Source organism: Rhinoderma darwinii, chromosome 4 (assembly GCF_050947455.1).
Source record: "Rhinoderma darwinii isolate aRhiDar2 chromosome 4, aRhiDar2.hap1, whole genome shotgun sequence".
NCBI lineage: Eukaryota > Metazoa > Chordata > Amphibia > Anura > Rhinodermatidae > Rhinoderma > Rhinoderma darwinii.
Genome location: NC_134690.1, coordinates 370,482,933 through 370,505,537, shown reverse-complemented (window position 1 = coordinate 370,505,537; position 22,605 = coordinate 370,482,933). Strand labels below are relative to the sequence as shown.

The window sequence follows — 22,605 nt, the reverse complement described above, 5'->3', positions numbered from 1 at the left end:
ACAGCACAAAACTCTTCAAAAGATATTCTTCCATCTCCATCTTTATCTGCATTGATAATCGTTTTGTCTACTATCTGTTGTAGCTGGGTGTCTTTGAGATTGTTTCCAACCATCATCTTCAATACTTGGAAAAGCTCGCCATTGGAGATGTAGCCGTCTTTGTCCATGTCATATATACGGAAGGCAACTGTTTAAAAAAAAAAAAAAAAAAAAATGACTCCAGTGTTTAATCACACTTTCCATAGGAGACTGCAAAATAATTTTTTGTTTAGTTTATATTTACTGTATTTTTCGGACTATAACACGCAGTTTTTAGCAAGAACAAATCTTGCTAAAGTCCATGCGTCATAGTCGGCAGTCAAGGGACCTGGCCACTCCTTACTTAACCCTTCCGTGAGGTGCCCGCACATCATGGATCGGGGAGGGGAAGATGTATGGAGTGGGCTCACACGCTGAGCCCACTCCATACACTGCAGGTGTCAGCAGCTGACATGCTGCTCCAACGGCCAGGAACAGCGATGGCCTATAGCGACCGCGGCATTTATAGTGGTTTACCCATGAAGGACATATCCACAGGATATGTCCTAAATGTCAGATAGATGCGGGTCCCAGAGGTGGGACCCGCATCTATCTCTAGAACGGGGACCCCTAAACCCGGTTCTTTTTGACCCTGCTCAGCTGTCTTCCGGCCACTTCCTGGTTACATGGTCGAGTTACGGAAACCGCGTAACTCGCTGAGCTACACAGCTTCCATAACTCCCATAGAACTGAATAGTAGTTACGGAAACAGCGTAGCATGCGACGCTGCTTCTGTAACTGCCATTCACTACTATGGGAGTTACAGAAGCAGCGCTCAGCAATTTATATTCCATAACTCATCCATGTATTGCAGTGTATTGTACCAGCGATCTAATGATCGCTGGTTCAAGTCCCCTAGGGGACCTAATAAAATGTGTAAAAAAAAAAGTTAGATACATTTTCAGGAGTGTACATTTTTTTTAAAAAGTTCAAAAAGAAAAAACTTTTCCCAAAATTGGTATCGCTGCGCCCGTAAAGTCTGAAACGATTACAATATAGCATTATTTGACTCGCACAGTGAACGGCGTAAAAAAAATATATATATTTTTTTTTTAACCAAATAGTTTTTTCTTTGTAAAAGAAATTATGAATTATTTCCTATTTTCTGTTGTCTAAAACCTGGGTGCTTCTTATAGTCCGAAAAATACGGTAGTCTGAAAAATTAATAAAAAGGGAAGGCAAATATTAGACCTACAGTCAACTTGACCAAAGCCACAAAAGCTTAGTCTATATAACAAAATGTGTGAGAGAAGTGGTCAACAGGTAGCGTGCGCGTGAGGAGTGGTCAACAGGTAGCGTGCGCGTGAGAAGTGGGAGGCAGAGTTCATTGACATGTACACATTCATCCGTCACTTCTATGGCAAGCACAGAGAACAATGTACATACTGCAATCCAGCACTGCCTCTCACCCTAAGCCACTGTACCATATGGAATATTACACCAGGCCTGGACATATTGAGCGGGGCAGTAAGGGACATGGGCACTGTTCTCTAAGCCGGACGAATAAGAACCGCATCAAATAAATATTAACATACTGCCCCCTAATAGGTCGCTACAGAGCAGCCAGATAAAGAGGCCCACATACCATCCTGGCACATTGTATTATACAGCATCCAATTCTAGGGTAGTGAAGGTTATGGTCTGTAACCCTACTGGTCTAGGTCAGTGAAGTATGCCTAGTGCAGTAAAAGGGTTAATGACAACATTTCTGGTGGTCTAGAGCAATGAAGGTGTTAATGTCAGTAAACCTGGTGGTGTAGAGTAGTGAAGGATTTAATTCCAGTATCCCTGGTGGGCTACAGTAGTAAAAAGGTTATTTTTAAGATCCCTGGTGGAGGGAAGTGAAAGGGGTAAACTACCATGCCTGTGATACAGTGGCTTATTAACCCCTCCAGGCTCCAGAGTTGTCCAGACTGTAATTGGAGGCTGAACACTGATCGATCAGTGCTGGAAGGGAATAAAGAGGACGGAGCGGCTGTAACTGGACAGTTCTCTCTATGAACGGGTGGAGCATTTCAGGAGCGATCTGCTCAATCATTCAGAGGGGAGCTCAGTGGTTGCGCAGGAGCAGACTTTTCCTGAGCAGGGATAGCTTCTGTACTGCGGGGTGCACAGCTTGGAGGGAACAGTGACCTGGACCACAGTGTGCGTTTTTTTCATTTCATCCACTTCACCAAAAAAAACAACTTCATGGATAGGAGATAATATACACACTACGTAGATGCAGCACTCTCCTCAGGAGTTTAATGGCTGCAGTGGTAGGATAGGTGATAAATGTCAGATCGCTGGGGGCCCCATAAATGTTACCCCCATCTCTCCTTACAGCACAATCGCAGTGAGGATTCAGAATGGAGCAGCGGTCGCACATGTCTGTTGCCGCTCCAATTAAAGTCTATGGGGCCGATGTGCAGTGCTCGGCTGTTTCCGTCATTCCCATAGACTTTGAATGGAGCGTAAGAACACAGACACTCCATTCAAAACCCCCCTCACTGCGGGCGTGCAGTGAGGAGAAATGGGGTCGAGCAGTGGGGCCCCCCGTGATCATATATTTAATCAACTATCCTGAGGATAGGTTATAAATATGAATTGTGGGAAAACCTTTAATCTGATTTCAGGTCATGTGTCTGCAAAAAACAAGGTGGTCTCCCAGGATTATGTCCTATAGAGGTGATGAAGAGTTTGCTACTGTACCGTTATGTGGGTACATCTAAACCCGCTGCTCATTTTCTATGGGTATGCAGTAAGAATACAAAATGCCAACAAGTTACATATTTAGTACGGTTGAAAAAAAGACACGTCCATCAAGTTCAACGAAGGGATGGGATGTTACAAGTAAAACACTTACACCTCAGTTTTTGTTCTTTGTCACCTTTAACACTGAACTGTGACACTCCTTCAATGAACTCTGCACAAAGAAGAGATGACAAGTTAGGAAGATCTGGTAATAATATGAGGAGTTCAGTATTGATTCGTGCACCAATCTATAAATTTAAGATAACATCGGTCACTCTCAATTTCTTCAAAAAGTTCCAATTCTGGTGCATGAAAATATATTTCCAAGAAAAATATTATTTGAACAATATGTAAAAGTGACACTTTGTTATGCCTAGTACAAGGTCTAAAGAGGAGGCCCATGTCCCAGGGGATTGAAGGCTACCAAAGTGTATCAGGTCCCTGTGTCATGCACCGCCCACTCAGGATCGGCACTAGGTATAACACCGTATCAGTTTTGCCTGTAGCGCGCCTTTAATTTGGTTATGCATTTATGAAAATTTCACAACCCTATAGCCTGAACAGGAACAATAATGTTCTCATAGAAGAGATCGATCATAATGCTCTATTCTCCACTGCAGATCCCTGACTAGAGACTGGAAGAGGAAGTGATCGTTACATTGGAGAGGTTGCTGATTGGCTGCTCACATGTCAAGTTCCTATTCTAGGAGTAAACCCTGGTAAGGAGCTACAGGAGTATGTATATAGGGGAAAAACCGCCTGCCACATTGATGTGTGGATGGCACACTGTCAGTACTATGTGTTCTTGCAGTAGACACAGGCACAATTCAGGGAGACTACGGACAAGGTCTAAGCACTCAAAACACATTAGATCTTGAGATGACAGCCAGGTTGGTTTTGAAGGTATGGACAGGGTAACATGTTTTGCAACACCTGCGTCTGTCCGTTTTTTTTACTAAGGTTCCTAAACAGCAGCTCGCCGCTGTGGTTACCCAAATGCAAATAACTGGCCACCTCTGATTTATACTGGTAAAGCAAGAACATGAAACTAAAGACAGATCACTACATATTGTAAAGGCTACGGACATCTTTGAGGGCATTTATTTATTTTTTTAAATGCGTGTTTAGTGTAACTTTGTAATTAGTCTTTATTTAAAAAAATAAATTAAAGAAAAAAAAGTTTACTTTTGGAGATACAGCTGTTCTGTATTCTCTATACAGAACAGCTGTATCGTTCGTTTTACACTGAATCCGTCAGTGTGACGGGGTCAGTCGGCGGGCCCTGCATGTCCACTGTAAACTATCACATTTAGGCTATGCTCACACAGAGCTTTTTTCAGGCGGAATTGCTGCCTCAAAATTCCGTTTGGAAGTTTGAGGCAGATGTTCCTCTCCCTGAACGCAGATTTTCGCTGCGTTTTTCGCCCGCGGCCATTGAGCGCCGCATTCATAAAACGCCACGAAATACGCTTTCTCTGCCTCCCATTTAAGTCAATGGGATGTCAGAGGCGTAAACGCCCAAAGATAGGGCATGTCGCTTCTTTTTCCCGCGAGGCGGTTTTACCGCTGGCGGGAAAAAGACGCCTCCGCCTCCCATTGAAATCAATGGGAGGCATTTTCGGGCCGTTTTTGACGAGTTTTTTTGGCACGGTTTCCGTGTAAAAAAACAAACAAACTCTGTGTGAACATAGCCTTAAGTTCATAACAGGTGGATCCTGCATGTCAGATACACGCAGGACCCGCCGACGCTGCAGGTTCATTGGACTGACTGATTCAGTGTAAAACGAGAGATACAGCTGTTCTGTATAGAGGGTACAGAACAGCTATTTTTTAATAAAGACTAATTACAAAGTTACACTTAACACACGGACTATTAAAAATAAAAAAGGTGTCCATAGTCTAACAAATTTGCCATTCAAGTAGCTGAAAATACATAGCATAAGACAAGCGCCTCACGCACACGGTAAATTAGGGGAATGAGAGAAATTAGAGGGTTTCTACAGGTGGCATGCAGAATTATTGTACTGTGTTTTACTGAGATAGCGGAAGGCGGCACACAGAGTACTCACAGGTCTGTAAGAGGGACTGTGTACAGATCTCCGTGCAACAGCAGATACATTCACAGAAAATCTAAATTATTCCATGTCTGTGCCCTCATAATGGTCTAACTGGTAAGGAAACACTTTATTAATGCTGTGACTATTTTATTTAATATGCCACTACTGGGTTGGATCAAATGTAGAGAGAAGTTTTACTTCTACCTAATACAGACAGATACAAGGAGAGCTGTCAATCACTGTGGGCACAGTCCTGGCAGAATTTAAACAGTTTTTTTTACATGAAAACACTGAAGAAAATCAGAAAACGATACCTCCGAGCTTAGCGTCACCCCTATAACCCATGCTGCCCTGAGGCCGCATAGGAGATCTTCCAGATCCACTTTAAGAACGGATATGCATTCATTAGAATGGTTATAAAACGCAGTCAGTTGTCTGGACCTGAACTTGTAGCCTGCAGGGTAATGTATTATTGTGTATACAGGCAGACGTCATTACAAAGATACACGCATTAAAGTGCCAAATAGGTCTTACGTCTAAAGAGTCTTAAAGCTGCAAATCACCTTGGCCCTTTCCCTCCAACTTAATCTGAAGCTGGCCGTGATACTAATTTGTTCAAGTTAATAAAGCGTTCGTAACTAAGCCGACACATGGACTACAAATAATGAAAACATTTTTTAAAAAAAAGGTCAAAGATTATCAATGGAGGGAAAAGATGCCAAATGATTTCTAATGCAAAGATACATAAGCCTATCAATATGACAGGCTGACGGCTAGAAGGCTACAATAGTCTTACCTTTAAAGTCGACCTCTCCATTCCCATCAGTATCAAAAATGTCTATTACTCGCTGGACAAGAGGGTTCTGCTGCAGCTCGGGTAACGACATAAACTCCTCTACGCTGAGAGATCCGGAATTGTCCAAATCGAGTTTCTTAAACCTTTTCCCCAGTCGTTTAATCTCATCAGCATCAACTGAAAAGGAAAAGTAAGTTATAAGAAGGAGCGAATAATAAACGAGGCCACTTACAATGTATCGACCTCTGCAGACAATGTGAAATAATGCTTCCAGTTACCGAGCTTTCTGCCAGCGCGAGACATAGTAGTCACATCTGAGGCTCCCTGAGAGGTCTGCTGAATCCAGAGTAAGCAGAAAGGAGCTGCTAATGCCCGCTTAATGCCACACCATCACATGGCATAATTAATGTGGACAAGCTAAGCAGATCGGTCATTTCACGCACAGTCGGGAGAGTAATGAATAAGTGCACGAGAATTTCATCTATTCTATGCCCAAAGGACAAAACGCAACCCAAGACCGGCGCACATCCCATACTAACTACCTCCCAAAATAAGAGACCTACAAAATATCAAAATACAATTTTGTGACCTACAACGCACCATGAGAAAAGCCGTGCGATCAAGATTAAACAGGATGTAGGCGACCTCAAAGCCGGTCATATACCTACATACGACAAATGACCGATATGCTCCAAAATATTAGACCTGCCAGGAAAACATAAGATGATCAATCATATAAAAGTGCGCAAAACAAACACAAGGCTGTACATATCCAACCGACACCAGAGGGAGGGAAAAAATAAATGGAAGACTAGTCAGCAATTCTGTAATAAAATGATCGGCAGCATTATTATCCCTGTACATCACAGGATCTGCCCTTCAGGCTATAGGTATATTGGGACAGAATGTATTTTGTTGAAATTTTGCATTTTCCCCCTTCATCGTGAAATCTAGCGCTGCAAAATACTTTGGCGCTCAATATGCTCATTTAGAAGCTGGAACAGAGTGGCTGAAAAGCATTTCTGACGTGGTCCCCCCTGACGGATGCTACGGAAGACCCAGGGAGACGGGGTGGGGGCTCTATATAGAATACATTTACGGATACTACGGATTTTCCTGCAACTGATTTAGTTGCAGAAAATCCGCAGCATAATAAAGTATCAGCAAAGTGGGCGAGATTTGAACAAATCTCATCCACATGCTGTGTAAAAAAAACGCTCAGAAATTGGCCTTTAGGCTATGTTCACACGGAGTATTTTGGGGGAGGAATATCTGCCTCAAAATTCCGTTTGGAACTTTGAGGCAGATATTCCTCTCCCTGCACGCCGATTTTCGCACCGTTTTTCGCCCGCGGCCATTGAGCGCCGCGGGCATAAAACAGTGAGATATACGCTTTCTCCTGCCTCCCATTGAAGCCAATGGGAGGTCAGAGGCGGAAGCGCCCGAAGATAGGGCATGTCGCTTCTTTTTCCCGCGAGGCAGTTTTACTGCTCGCGGGAAAAAGACGCCGACGCCTCCCATTGAAATCAATGGGAGGCGTTCTCGGGCCGTTTCTGCCGAGTTTTGCGACGCGGTTTCCGCGTCAAAAAACTCGGCAAAAGACCCCGTGTGAACATAGCCTAACTCCGCAGCACGTCAATTGTATTTGTGTAATCGCTGCTTTTGTTGCGTTTTTTTGCAGTGGAAAGGCAGTGATTCCGCTGCAAAAAAATTAACTCAGAACTCTGGCGATGTAGAATATTTTTTTCTTTTTCTTAGTCCAGGCTGGTCTCCTGGGATGACGCTTCATCCCATGTGACCGCTGCAACCAATCACAGGCACATGTGATGAAACGTCATCCCAGGAGGCCAGACAGCAGAGGGATGCATCGCAAGTATGAATCTTTTTTTTTTTTTTGGTGCAGTCTTCCGCAGCAGACATTCCGGTTGAAAAACTACACCACAATTTGGTGCGGTTTTTCAGCCGGGATACGTGGTGTGCCTTTACGCAGCTCTGTGTGAACATAGCTTTAAAGTGACCAACCACTTTAAGTCTAACATTTCCGAAATGCCATAGACTGTTACATTAACCCTTATAGGACTGGGGTGTTTTGGGCCTTGATGCCCAAAGCAAAATTTTACCTTTTGGAATCCTTTAAGCCCTGTTCACACTGAGTATTTTGACAAGCTTTTTGGTGTGGAAACCGCTCCACAAAACTAGTCAAAAACCGTCCGAAAATGGCTCCCATTGATTTCAATGGGAGGCGGACGAGTTTTTTTTACCGTGAGCGGAAAAACCGCATCGCGGTAAAAAGAAGCGACATGACCCATCTTGAGGCAGTTTCCGCCTCCAAAACCCCATTTCAATCAGTCAGAAACGGGAAAAAAAAAACGCCTCGACGAGTGTTTTGACGAGTTTTTGTCAAACCACTGTGCAAAAACCGTCTGGAGCAGTTATTGCAGGAGGAATTTTCCTCCTGCAAAAAAACGCTGTGTGAACACAGCCTTAGGCCTCATGCACACGACCGTATTTTTTCCCACCCGTAAATACTGGCGTAAATACGGGTCCGGTGTCACACGTATTCCACCCGTTTTGCACCAGTATTTACGAACCCGTGCACGTAAATATGGGTCCGGTGTCACCCGTATTCCACCCGTATTTACGAGCACGTTTTTGGCGGCAAAATAGCACTGCACTAATCGGCAGCCCCTTCTCTCTATCAGTGCAGGATAGAGAGAAGGGACAGCCTTTTCTGTAATAAAAGTTAAAGAAATTCATACTTACCCGGCCGTTGTCTTGGTGACGCGTCCCTCTCTTCACATCCAGCCCGACATCCCTGGATGACGCGGCAGTCCATGTGACCGCTGCAGCCTGTGATTGACCTGTGATTGGCTGCAGCGGTCACATGGCCTGAAACGTCATCCAGGCCGTCGGGCCGAATGTCGAGAGGGACGCGTCACCAAGGCAACGGGCGGGAGACCGGACTGGAGGAAGCAGGAAGTTCTCGGTAAGTATGAACGTCTTTTATTTTTATTTATATTATATATTATTTATATTTATTTTTTACAGGTTTATACTGATCGGTAGTCACTGTCCAGGGTGCTGAAAGAGTTACTGCCGATCAGTTAACTCTTTCAGCTCCCTGGACAGTGACTATTTACTGACGTCGCTTAGCAACGCTGCCGTAATGACGGGTGCACACATGTAGCCACCCGTCATTACGAGAGCTCCATAGACTTCTATGGACTGTCCGTGCCGTTATCACGGCCTGAAATAGGACATGTTCTATCTTTTTCAACGGCACGGGCACCTTCCCGTGAGAAAACGGGAAGGCACCCGTCGCCAATAGAAGTCTATGAGCCCGTTATTACGGGTCGTAATTACGACCCGTAATAACGGGAGTTTTTACGGTCGTGTGCATGAGGCCTTAGGCTATGTTCACACTGAGTATTTTGCCGAGTTTTTTGATGCGGAAACAGCACCGTAATTTCAGACATAATGGCATGTGCAGGAGTCTTTTGCTGCGTCCATTACGGACGTAATTTGAGCTGGTTTTCCATGGAGTCCATGGAAAACGGCTCCATTTACGTCTGAAGAAGTGACAGGCACTTCTTTGACGCTGACGTCTTTTTTACGCGCCGCCTTTTGACAGCGGCGCGTAAAAAAAATGACCGTCGGCACAGAACATCGTAAGACCCAAATGAATGGGCAGATGTTTGGCGACGCTTTTAAGCCGCATTTTCTGACATAATTCGGGGCTAAAACGCCCGAATTACGTCCGTAAATAGTGTGTGTGAACCCAGCCTAAGGGTGTACATGTCTGACAGTAATTAACAGCCTCTGATCCAGGTACCGTTATTGGGAAATGAACCAAATCAGGTCCAGATTAGTTACAGCCAGATCTGGATACTCTATGCAGCAGAGACATTGCGATCATCAGGGAAGGGGGCCGTAAAATATACGGCAGCTCGGCACACTGCTAATTGTTGTAGATTTACATGAAGCAGTCTCCTTATTCCTTTCCCCGGCTCTTCAGTTGAAGAGACTCTGCTGCATATGGATAGCATGTGTAAATAATGGACGGCAACAGTCTCCGCGTTCATAGGACACATGGCGGTGGTCAGGTGATTTACCCACATGACCACCTCCCTGCACAGATACAGGAGATTCTGATGCAGATCCATACATTGCTTTATTTTTAATGTACAGAATAAAATTAAAAAGCGCATCCTACAAAAGGCGAAGCCTGAGTGTTACAGGACTGTACGAACTCCACTTGCAGAATTTTCTTTCACTGGAAGGAATTTCAGGGAACAACTTCATATACAGACTAAGAAAAAAAATTGCGGTATGTTTTATTACATCCCACAGAAATCCAGGCCAATTCTGTATACATTAATTGCAATGAGCAGATTACGTGCAGAAAACTAATAAATCTTGCGCAGTATACCAGACTGAGAACAGATCTTAGAATTGGTATATTATAGAACAGCACGTGTGCCTAGGACTAGATATGTCTAACATGGGGGTTCTGAACCTCATCTTTTCCCTGTGGCCACAGATCAGCTTGGGGCAGAATTACATATATTACATTCATGAATAGCAGCTCATCATCCACTCATACAAACACCAAGCACGCCTTGAAATATTAATAGCTGCCAACACTACGGGCAGATTCATGTTGACAAAGTAAATATAAAAGAAGGTGGTGGTATACAGGTGTGACCTGTATTAAACGTTACACATTTGCAAGCAGCCCGTTTCTAAACTTATACATTCAATTAACTAACTCCATGTATTTTGGAAAGCTTTGGCTGCAAGCACGTGGCATTTTTTTCACGCAAATGATAGACCCTGTTGAACGCACATAAGTGAATGGAGCTGAGCTGCAATACCAAACATAGCCACAAGGATGGCTCTTCTGGAAAAAGCAGCCATGTTTTTCCAATCTCATACAATCAGCCCTCTACTTTTCCTGTGTACAGCTATACAAAATACTCGCACAATCTAATTCTTTAATCTGGCATTTGATGGTCCAGCAGAGAAACGCACAATCATTCTGAATAGGTCCGTCAGGTTTCCGGTGCAGTTGCTGGGAACGATTAACAAGAATAATGCAACAGAAAGGCCATAATGCACATAGAAGCTATACATGGGAGATCCACACCATAGTTCATACAATGCATATTATTCCGCCACGTATTCGAAATGCTAAAAAAAAAAATGTAAAAAAAATTGAAGAAGAATCGCAGAGGCGGTGGTTGTGCAGGAGGGATGGCCCCGACCACGAGCTCATGTGACGTCTCCTGCAGATAATTTTGAGTATCGCATCACGCGGTTAATAAATAACTGTCATACTGCAATACAAATCTTTAACCTGCATCCAAATATTCTGGAGTGCCGAGGATTTTTTATGACCCATTAGGGCATATGGCTGTTATAGGGAGGTGGGTCACCTGCTTGGAACCCCTCTCTAAGAGCCGGGGGGGAGCTGCTCAGCAGTTGTAGCTTTGGCTGACTCGAGACACTCAGGTATTACTACATTTTATTACAAATGTATAGCGAATGGCAGGTGGCCTCCATCTGAAAAGATGTTGCCTTTTTGAGACAAACCCTTTAAGCGGATCGGTCATCGGACTACACTGCCCTATGTAAGAGGGACATATTACAGGGACAGGCCCGCTTCACTATTAGCTAAAACGGCACAACAATATATTGTGCTGTTTGGCTAATAGGAGCATTCAATGTATACACCGGACTCCTAGTTATAAGTCCTATGTATTCATAAAGGGAACGCTCCCACTGCCCCTCTATGCAGTGATTGATTGGGTAACTGGCTCCTGTAGCCGCCCAATCAGAGAGAGGAGGACCCCACACCCTCACGAATACATCACACTCACATAGATGAGTCCGCTGTATTATTTGAACACTATTAACCTATATACAATATTTTGTTGTGCCGCTTTAGCCAATACAAGAGCTTGCCTGTCCCTGTAAGATTAAATTCACACAGGTTTTTTTGACGCGGAAACCGCATCGGAAAACGCACCAAAAATGCCTCCCATTGATTTCAATGGGAGGCAAAGGAGTTTTTTTTTCCTGCGAGCGGAAAAACAGTCATGTGGAAAAAAGAGTCATGCCCTATATTTGCACGTTTACGTCTCTGACATCAATGGGAGGCAGAGAAAGCGTATTTCGCTGTGTTTTTTGCTAGAGGTGGGACCCGCGTCTGACATTTATAACATACCGTGGATATCCAATAAATGTCCCTTATGGGCCAACCCCTTTAAGGCCATATCAGGTTTGGTCCTTAAGGGGCTAATAATGCAGAAAGGGGATTTTGTTTCACTAAAGAAAATAGCATGTTTTATCCGCTTCTCTCACAAAAGCATCGGATGGGTTAAAAACCAACCTATACACACAGCTTGTCAGTAGATCATGCTGAAATCAGTGACAAACAGTCCAGTTAACAGCCCCTACAGACAATGACCCCTCCCACCTAAACTTCAAAGGGCATTACGATCATATATAATCTATATAGGCCAGACCTGAAATGTATATGGGAGTTCTCAGAATTGGACATATGTGGGCTATAGCAGCGATTATGGGGACAGACATTTCTTCTGGATCTCCTAATAAACACTACAGGTTTAGCCTCTTGCTACTCTGAAATGGCTGATAATAGGGGACAAAAGCTACTACGCAACCATATAGTACAGCGTATTTGGAAAGTCTTCAGACCCTTTCACTTATTATGATGAGGACTTAGGCAAAAAAAACCATCATGTTTTCCCCATCATTCTGCAGTCAATACCCCAAAATGACAAAGTGAAAAAATAATTTTCTTATTTTTTTTCAAATGTATTCAAAAAAAAAAAAAACAACTCACATTTGCCATGGACATAAGTATTCAGAGCCTTTGCTATGACACTTGAAAACTTCCCTCTGGGGCCTCCCATTTCTCTAGATCATCTTTGACATTTTTCTACACCTTGATTGGAGTCCACCTGTGGTAAATTCATTTGATTGGACGTGATTTGGAAAGACACACCCCTGTCTATGTAAGGCCTCACATCTGACATATCGGAGCTCTACAGGCAGTTCTTTCCTCATCATGGCTTTGTGTTTGGTCAGAGACAGGATTGTGTGGAGGTGCAGATCTGAAGAAGGCTACAAAAAAAATTCTGCTGCACTGACAGTTCCCAAGAGCACAGTGGCCTCCGTAATTCTTAAATGGAAGTTTGGAACAACCGGGACTCTTCTAGAGCTGGCCGCCGCACCAAACTAAGTAATCGGGGGAGAAGGGCCTTGGTAAGAGAGGTGACCAAGAACCCAAGGGTCACTCTGACCTCCAGAGATCCTGTGTGTAGATGGGAGAAACTTCCAGGAGGTCAACCATCACTGCAGCACTTCACCAACCTGGGATTTATGGTAGTGGCCAGAAAGAAGCCTCTCCTAAGTAAAAGACACATGAAAGCCGCCTGGAGTTTGCAAGAAAGCACCTAAAGGACTGTCAGAAACAAGATTCTGTGGTCTGATGAAAGCAAGATTGAACATTTTAGCCTCAATTCACAGCGTCATGTCTGGAGGAAACAAAGCACTGCTCATCGCCTGCCCAATACCATCCCTACAGTGAAGAATAGTAGTGGCATCATGCGGTGGGGCTGTTTTTCAGCGGCTGGGACAGGGAGACTGATCAGGGCTAAGAGAAGTATGAATGGAGCAAAGTACAGAGATCTTCTTAATGGAAACCTGATCCAGAGTGCTCTAGACCTCAGACTGGTCTGAAGGTTCACCTTCCAACAAGACAATGACCATAAGCACACGGTGGCTTAGCGACAACTCTGTGAATGTCCTTGCGTGGTCGAGCCAGAGTCCTGACATGAACCCAATCGAACATCTTTGGAGGGACCCGAAAATAGCTGTCCGCTGACGGTCCCCATCCAACCGGACAGAGCTGGAGAGGATCTGCAGAGAAGAAAGGCAGAAAATCCACAAACGCAGGTGTGCAAAGCTTGTGGCATCATAACCAAGAAGACTGGAGGCCGTTATCACTGCCAGAGGTGCTTCACCTAAGTCCTGAGTAAAGAGTCTGAATAATTATGTTGATGCAATATTTTAGTTTTTTCTTTTCAATAAATTAGCAAAGAACTAACATTCTGTTTTCACTTGGTCATCATGGGGGATTGAGTGCAGAATGATGGGGAAAACTAGATTTTTTTTATATTAGCACAAGGACTCAACATAACATGTGAAAAAAAGTGAAAGAACTGAGGACTTTCTGTATGCATTGTAAGGGCATGTTCACACGCTTAGCGAAAAAAAACAAAATACGGAGCAGTTTTCAAGGGAAAACAGCTCCTGACTCAGATGTTTTTAATTAACTAGCGTTATTCGCTGCGTTTTTTACGGCCTTTTTTCAAAAAAGCCGCGTAATAAAAACAAACGCCCCTTCGGAACAGAAAGCGTTTTTTCCTATTATAAAGAATGGGCAGTCGTTTGGAGGAGTTCTGCTTCCGTTTTTGGACGTTTACGGCCCAAAAACAGCCGAAAATAAGCAGTGTGTACATACTCTAAGTGTGAATCCGGTCTAGTGTCCCTTCATAAATAAAAGCACACGCTAGAATAAAGACGTGCCACCTTACACCTTGTTCAACCTTATTTTACATGTGAAGCAGTTTGATAAGGACATTACAAGACACCTTTTACTCCCATCGTCTGAGCTTAACACTAAAGAATAACCCACTAAAAAGAAATCGCTGTCTAAACAAAGTCTGTTTGATTCATATCCACAGCACTGGAAGCTGAAGGCAAGGCATCTATTTCCATCTCCTGGCTCACATTACACAGGCAATGCCCTTGAAGATATACATAGACACTTGTATTCCAGTGTACTGTACAAAATCAAAAAGAAGGGCACGTTTACATTCTGCAATGTTGAGGATTTCCCCTCGGAGAACCATGTCTCAAAAGACAAGGCCACCATTAACAAAAAAAAAAACACCTTAAAAAGCAAAATAACGAATGTGAAAGGAAAAACTCTTAAAAAGGAGTTCGATTTAGAAAATACAATTTCAGTTATTGTGCTCAGGAACTTTGACTCCAATCCATTGGACAGAGCGTCTCTTTAGGACCCGACACGTCCGTGCATTACGCAGACAGGACATTTATTTAATGCTTCATTTCTCCTGTGGTGGCGCTGCAGGAGAACTGAACACTTGTCCGCGGTCGTGTGCATGGGCCCATTGAAATGAAGGGGGTCGCAATTCGTGAATTGCGGCCACAAAAATACGTTTGTGCGCATGGGGCCAGGTCCTCATGTAGCAGAAATTCGGTGAAGATTGCGCCACAGATACGCAGCAAAATCCATGTGTTACATGCAGATTGTGCTGTGGATTCACCATGGATTTAGGCTATGTTCACACAGTTTCTCTCAGGCGAAATTTCTGCCTCAAAATTCCATTTGGAAGTTTGAGGCAGATTTTCCTCTCCCTGCACGCAGATTTTCGCTGCGTTTTTCGCCCGCAGCCATTGAGCGCCGCAGGCATAATCCGCTGTGAAATACGCTTTCTCTGCCTCCCATTGAAGTCAATGGGAGGACAGAGGCGTAAACGTCCGAAGATAGGGCATGTCGCTTCTTTTCCCCGCGAGGCGGTTTTACCGCTCGCGGGACGACGACACCTCCGCCTCCCATTGAAATCAATGGGAGGCATTTTTGGGCCGTTTGACGAGTTTTTTGGCGCGGTTTCCCATCAAAAAACTCTGTGTGAATAGAGCTCCCTACAATGGAGGAGGGAAATCCAGGTTAAAAATCTGCAACAAATGTGGATGGGGTTTTCAAAACATTATAGTACTGTAATTTGCAGTGCGGAATCGGAAGCGTAGGAATTCATCCTAAGAGAGGCTCCCATTTTGGTGGACCCAGCCCATCCATAAAGCCAACATTTAGTACAATACATGGCCAGAAACTGCTTCCCCCGGTAACTGCTAATTGCAGGGTCTTGAGTAGCCGGACCTGTGACGATCTGCTGATCAGCGGCTCTTTCTGTTTTGCAGTGTACATAAAGTATACGGTCTATTTTTTTTATTTTATGTTTTATAAATAACATCTTAAAACGTATTTTAAACGTGAGCATTACTTACAGTGTGAGCACATTTCCAACGGGTAGCTTGCTTCATTTCCCTGAAAGAAGAAGTCAAGATTAAAACAAATTTCTTCGGAACAGAAGGAACTAGCAACACAATGGATCCAAAATTGATAGTTAATAACGCGAGCGGATAATCCCTTTAATTTAAATAAAATTCATAATTGGATTTTGCAGCTCAATCTTACTGTAAACCGTCTCACTTCAAGAAACACAACCTGCCCAGCTCAGCCACCCGTCATACATCTAGTAAGATAAATGAGGACATTGTACTACAGGGGGAATTTTTGGGGGGTACATTTTTATATGAGAAGCCTATTCAAAGACAATTTTCACCTTAAACCATCAAGTGACTGCATCTTTACCAACGCCCAAATAAATTTACACAAGCAAGGAAACTAGAAGTAAACACATGGTAGAGTATTCTATATGCTCAGCCAATATGGCCACAGGAGTTGGCAGAAAACGTTTAGCGAGTGCTGACAATGCTAACTGGTCTATGTTCATTAAATGCCGACAGCATCTCTAGAACTGAAAATTTCAGAATGTATTATTGTAAATCTGGTGGTGATCTATTTTTTTACAACAGTCAACTAGTATGGCTATATACCCAGGTCGTGTTTCAAGGCTTTATCCAGGGTCAGACACGGATTTACAGGGTAGTCACCTATAGGTGGCACTAGAGCAGGTGTCAGTAACCTTCGGCACTACAGCATGCTCGGACAACCTTTGGCTAGAATAATAAAGCGTTTGGCTGTTTGACACTTCAGCTGTTGTGAAACCACAACTCCCAACATGCTCTAAGGTTGCTGACCCCTGCACTAGATGGACAGTGTTCTTCCTTCTGGAAAAAGAATATTTTCCATACTCTTAAAGAGGACCTGTCACTAGGTTATACAAGCAGAACCGCTTTACTGACCTGAAAAGCGTTGTCTCCCCGATTCCAGCACGGTTTTTATTTTTCCCCATGACATCCCCTTTCCAGAGATACGGCCCATTGTTGCGTTGGCTCTCTAGATGCCAATTTGCAGTAGTTATCCAACGAGGTGGAGCTAGCTCCCCTGCCTCTGGTGCTGACCAATCAGCACAAGACAGCTTGAGGGTAGTTCCCACCCTGTTGGCTAACAGCCACAAATAAGCATATAGGGAGCAAACACAGTGGGCCATATCTCTGGAATGGGGGGGGGGGGTTCAGGAAAGAGAAACAGACATGGAATCAGGGAGACAGCGCTATTCAAGTCAGTAAATATGACCGAGTGACCGGTCCTCTTTAAAGTAACATGCCGAATAATTGGACATCCTTCTGTATGTTATTCCTATGGAGCAGAGAGTAGGTCAACACGCTACCGCCAGACACCTCTCGTGCCACTAGTATTCGGAGGCAAAAAGATAAAAAATAATCTTCTGAATCATTGCATATGTGAGTCAGACATGCCCTGCCTGTGTGTACATGACAGTAGCTGTTCTTGGCCAGTAATTTGTATATTTCATTAGTAAACTTCTTTCGATCAGCTTTCCGCATGTAAAACGTATTCAACTTTCATCTGGCAGCGGAGATTCCAGTTTGTGCTCGGCCATGCAGGAACTATACTGTGCTATTTAACTTCTGTTTAATTGACTTAACAGATGTCTGAGCAGACAGTCCCCCGCCCCACTGCCAGGATTGATCCTCTTATGTGAAAGGATTCCCCTCCTCATATCACTTTTCAAATCTGAGCAAAAGGCCAAGGGATTGCACATACACAGCAAGTTCTGAAGACTGACACATAACCCACACCTATATGGGACCTCATCATAAACACGGCCTTGGACTGACGACTGAATTGCGATACTATTTAAAGGGGACGCTGCTGACCAATCACATTTCATACAAGGCAAAAGACGTAAAGCAGACTGGATATGAAAAACTATTGCTACTGAAATATGTGGCATCAAAAAGCTTTATTTAACCCTTAAAGAACTTGTCTGAACGATACAAAGTCATAGAGTAAAGTTGCCCCAGTGATCTGCTGAGCAGCGCATCGCTTATGAAAAAATTCCAATTCTGACAAGTTTTATTGTGGGTAATCGGACACCAATTGCGTGGATATGATTTGTTCCCATACTGCCAGACTAGGTTTGGTCCTTAGGACCACACAGATTATTTTCGTTTTTACCCATCATTCCAGAGCTGAAGTTGCTCTATTTTATAAATGTGAATACAACTTTAAAAAATAAAAAACTTTGCGCTTTTTCTTTTTATTATTAAGCAGTTGACTGCATACAATTATTTAGTCTTTTTATTGTACAGGTTATTGTTACAATGATGCCAAATAAGTATTTGTTACCATAGATACACACGCACCGCTACATTCATTTCTATGGGGCTGCCGAAAATAGCACTCGGCAGCCCCATAGAAATGAATGGAGCGGTGGTGGAGCATGCACACTACCGTTCCTATGTGGCTTCCAGGAATAGCAAGTTAAGCCCATTCCCATAATCGGTCGGACCCCCACTAATCAGCTACGGTTAACGTTTGTTTCAGTCAGGGTCCCGCTCTGAAGGGAAGCTCCGTCAGAACGGGATCCTGACGCAGATGTGAGCGAAGCCTAAAGCGGTCACATAAGTGACCTAAGTTGTAGAAAAAATGTTAGGGAGGATTCCTCCAGCTCACCTTATCGCATTTGTGGACTTGCGCACGGGTCCTCGTGTCGGCACACGTATGAAGTAGAAGAAAGATAAAGAAATGGATCCAGCGCTGTGTCCTCTGAAGTCTTTTAAAAGGAAACTATTTCCAAGTTTTATTGAAGAATTGAGAAAAAATTAAAAACAATGGCATAGTAGGAAAATATTCTCAAATGGAATGAGGATTTATGGCAGTGTAAGCGGTGCCTACGCGTTTCTGACGCTTGCAGCGTCCTTAGTCATAAAAGCCATGACTAAGGACGCTGCAAGCGTCAGAAACGCGTAGGCACCGCTTACACTGCCATAAATCCTCATTCCATTTGAGAATATTTTCCTACTATGCCATTGTTTTTAATTTTTTCTCAATTCTTCAATAAAACTTGGAAATAGTTTCCTTTTAAAAGACTTCAGAGGACACAGCGCTGGATCCATTTCTTTATCTTTCTTCTGACCTAAGTTGTATATCCAGTTTTGCTAGATGTGATTAACAACCTCTATATAGGGGAGTTCATGGGCTTTTTTAATTGAATATACTTTGGTAAAAGATGCTCCTTTCATAAGCTAAACTACGTTTTTGCGGGCGGAATTTCCGCAGTGGAAAAAAGCGCTCATACTTACCCCCTCTGCCTTCTCTGTGCGTAGTACAGCCTCCTTGGATGACGTTACAGGTCACGTGATGCTGCAGCCTCTGATTGGCTGCAGTGGTTACAGGGGATGAAAGGTCATCCCAGGAGTCCGTATTGCAGGAAGGAGGGAGGATTTCTTTTTCTCCCATATCTGCGATTTTTGCTGCGAAATTGCGACTAATACACCGCAAGAGTCGCAAACTTGGCTTTCTGTTGCGGGTTTTGCATCCCCATTAAATTAAATGGGGAAACCGCACAACATCGCAATATAAATTGACGTGCTGTGGAATTACATTTCGCACCACAGGTCAATTTATTAACGTTTACACTACGTTTTTTTTCTAAATCTCATCCACTTTCCTGCTACTGTAAATGCTGCAGAATTTACACACAGAATTATGTTGCGCAAATTTCGCAGCGTTTACGCTACGTGGGAAGGCGACCTTGAGACTGCACATACCTTTTGTATATTACATAATTGGTGTTCTTTTGACCTGACTGATTGGTATACATCATGGATTAGCCATGAGCCATGGATTAGTGTAGTAGACTACAATATTCCATCCAACGGAACCATGCAAATAGCCATATACTGCGCAGTATACATTTTTATTTTTAACATGGGAGTCTATGGGTGACATATGCCACTGCATTGCATACGCCACAGGCCTTTGTTACACAAACGTCATGAGCTATGTTCACATCAAGATTTTTTGCCTCATTTGACACACGCCGGAAAATGCTCTCAACATGTACTATAAAAGTAGTATTTGATGGATCAGTCACCCAGAATCTATAATGGTATCCGGTTAACACACAAGTCGTGAAAAGGGGTCACGACAGTTCATAACGTATCCCTTAAACAGATACCATTATAGCCTCTGGGTGACGGATGCCCCTGTTACCCATAGGCTATGATATCTGTTTAAATAAAAAGCTCACGATGTATACGATAAACGTATGCCTGCGACTTACGCCCCACAATGGCATGTGTCACACAAAGGCCGCCACGTTAAAAAAACAAACAAAAAAAAACAACAAACAAACACCTATACTACACTAAAAGAAAAGTATGCCAACGTATACCAGCCTGACACACTGGCCTCCATTGGGCTTATGGAGCCCTATGGACATGTTTAGCTTGTATATCGGGAGATTCCCTGGCATACACACTACGTTTTGGCCCTACTTTTAGTCTAAACAAAGCATGAGTTTTTTCGTGCTGATTTTGAAGCGGAAACTGCATCGGAATCAGCGCCAAAACCGCCTCATTTATTTCAATGGGAGGTGGAAGCATTTTTTTTCTGCGGCGGCTTTAAGCAACATGCGGGAGAAAAAGCGGTATGTTCTTCCTCTGTGTGAACAGGGCCTAACAGGTTCAAACTTCTGGCAAATCCGTTCGGAAAAGAAACCTCTTTATTATGTAAACATTCTCTTTGTGATTGGAGTGATCACGTGAACACATATGATCAATCATGGCCGAAATCTATAAATGTAGGAGATTTGGTGGGATGCTGGAGTAGAAGTATATACTACACATAGTTAAACTGTATGGACATATCTTTTTCCAACCGTACTATATAACTACTGTCTTGTCATGCTTTAATGATGATCGTTATCTCTAACGTAATCTATCTTGTACTGATTTGTATACAAAACTTGCTCCTCTTAACATGATACTAGAAGTGCAAATATGCCGGAGGTAAAACAAATGCTACAAAATCCAGGAAATAAACATGCTGCAGCCCGCTAGAGAGCAAAGACTGGAGAGCAAGACAGCAACCCTCTACATAAAGCCAAAAACCACACAGGCCCGGCTTTATAAACACTGGCTCGGTTCACAGTGAGTGTTTTGCAGGCAGAAAATCGGCCTCAAAATTCTGTTTGGAATTTTGAGGCAGATTTTGCTCTTCACCCGCAGCCATTGAGCGCTGCGGCAAAAAACGCAGCGAAATACGCTTTCTCTGCCTCCCATTGATGTCAATGGGAGGTCAGAGACGTAAACGCCCGAAGATAAGGCATGACCCTTCTTTTTCCCGAAAGACTTTTTCCGGTTTGTTTTTTTTTTTTACACGTTTTCTGCATCAAAAAACTCCATGTGAACTGGCCCTAAATGTGTAACTAAACATTTTACATGTCAGAATTTTTTTTTTTTAATCGGTGAGGGTCCAATCACTTAGACCCCCACTGAGTGCTAAAACTAAACAGCAAAAGCGCTCTAGTTAGCGATATGCCGCTTAGTTTCTGATGCGATCTTGGATCGGTGTACGGGCTCAATAGAAAGTCTATGGGTCTGTAGACCGCTCACTCAGCTTTCCGTGGAAAGCCAAATCAGAAACAGAGCGGCAAAGTGCTCCCCTGAGTGCTTCTGCCGCTTCGTTTTAGGGATCGTTTGGGGTCTCAGCGCTCGCTGATCAAAACTTGACACGTCACTATGACATGTCAAAATTTGTTAAAAGTTTAGTTATACTTTAATGACCAACTCAATTTGTGTTCGCATCTAACTTGAACAGGTAAAGGAGAACGAGAACTTCGTATCAACATGTAAGACAGCCGATATCCAGTCACACAGATGTTAAAGGAGTATTTCCATCTTCTTTACTTCGGTAATATCCACTGGAGGTCTTTGAGACCTTCACCTATTGTATCATCATAGGTCTCATGACCCCCATTCGCTGATTTAATTTGGCGGTCATCTGCTTCTCCCAAATCACGTTGCTATAACAAGGGCCTGCTTTGCATCAGCGTGAGTCAGGGTACCCCCCATTATCCCAATGGGTAGGGGGTCCCAGAAGAGTGCCCCATACCTATCAGACATTTATGCAATATCCCATTGATATGTCATAATTGATTGAGATGGGAATACCTGCTTAGGGGATTTTTCTTAAAAGAACTAACATATTGATATGAAAAGGTCTTTATTAATTGAAATGCTTGTAGATTACTCTGTAGAGATTAATGTCAAAATGAAAACCAAAGAGGTTGTCTGTAAAATTGTTATTAATGGCCTATCCTTAGGATAGGTCACCAATATGAGATCGGTGAGAGTCCGACTCCTGACACCCCCACCAATCAGCTGAAGTGTCCGGGCGTTAGTCGCTGCAGCCTCTTCCGTGTTTACCAAGCACAGCGCTGTACAGATCGGTAGCGGCTGTGCCTGGGATTGTAGCTCAGTCCTATTCACTTGAATGGGACCGCAACTGCAATCCCACACAACGTCAAACAGCACTATGAGTTTGTGTGTGCGCGTGACGTAACTTTTTTAGACTAACCGTAAATGAGTAAAGTGCTTTATTACTGTTGAATAGCGGATTGAATGCTGGTTTGGTCATCGGACAACCCCCTCTAAATATTGTTAGTGTAAAAAAAATAATGAATAAATAAGTCTACTTGAATCCCCTATGATGTAATGGTACACAAAACAATCCAAGGGAGGTGAATAGTTTTGCCACAGAATGGATGTTAATGAGATCTGATCTACTACACAATAACAGCGCAATCTACCGCTGTGGAGTGTGAAACGCTC

General features: G+C 43.4%; 1 protein-coding gene across 1 annotated transcript in view; it reads right to left on the bottom strand.

Moving 5' to 3' along the window:
- The window catches only part of PPP3R1 (protein phosphatase 3 regulatory subunit B, alpha), a 44,938-nt gene that overhangs the window by 5,473 nt on the left and 16,860 nt on the right, over window positions 1–22,605 (bottom strand). The window contains exons 2-5 of the mRNA XM_075863108.1: window positions 15,787–15,826; window positions 5,665–5,841; window positions 2,924–2,983; window positions 3–187 (exon numbers count right to left, since the gene is read on the bottom strand). Of these exons, the coding sequence (XP_075719223.1) occupies window positions 3–187; window positions 2,924–2,983; window positions 5,665–5,841; window positions 15,787–15,826 (462 nt within the window). The remainder of the gene's footprint in view (window positions 1–2; window positions 188–2,923; window positions 2,984–5,664; window positions 5,842–15,786; window positions 15,827–22,605) is intronic.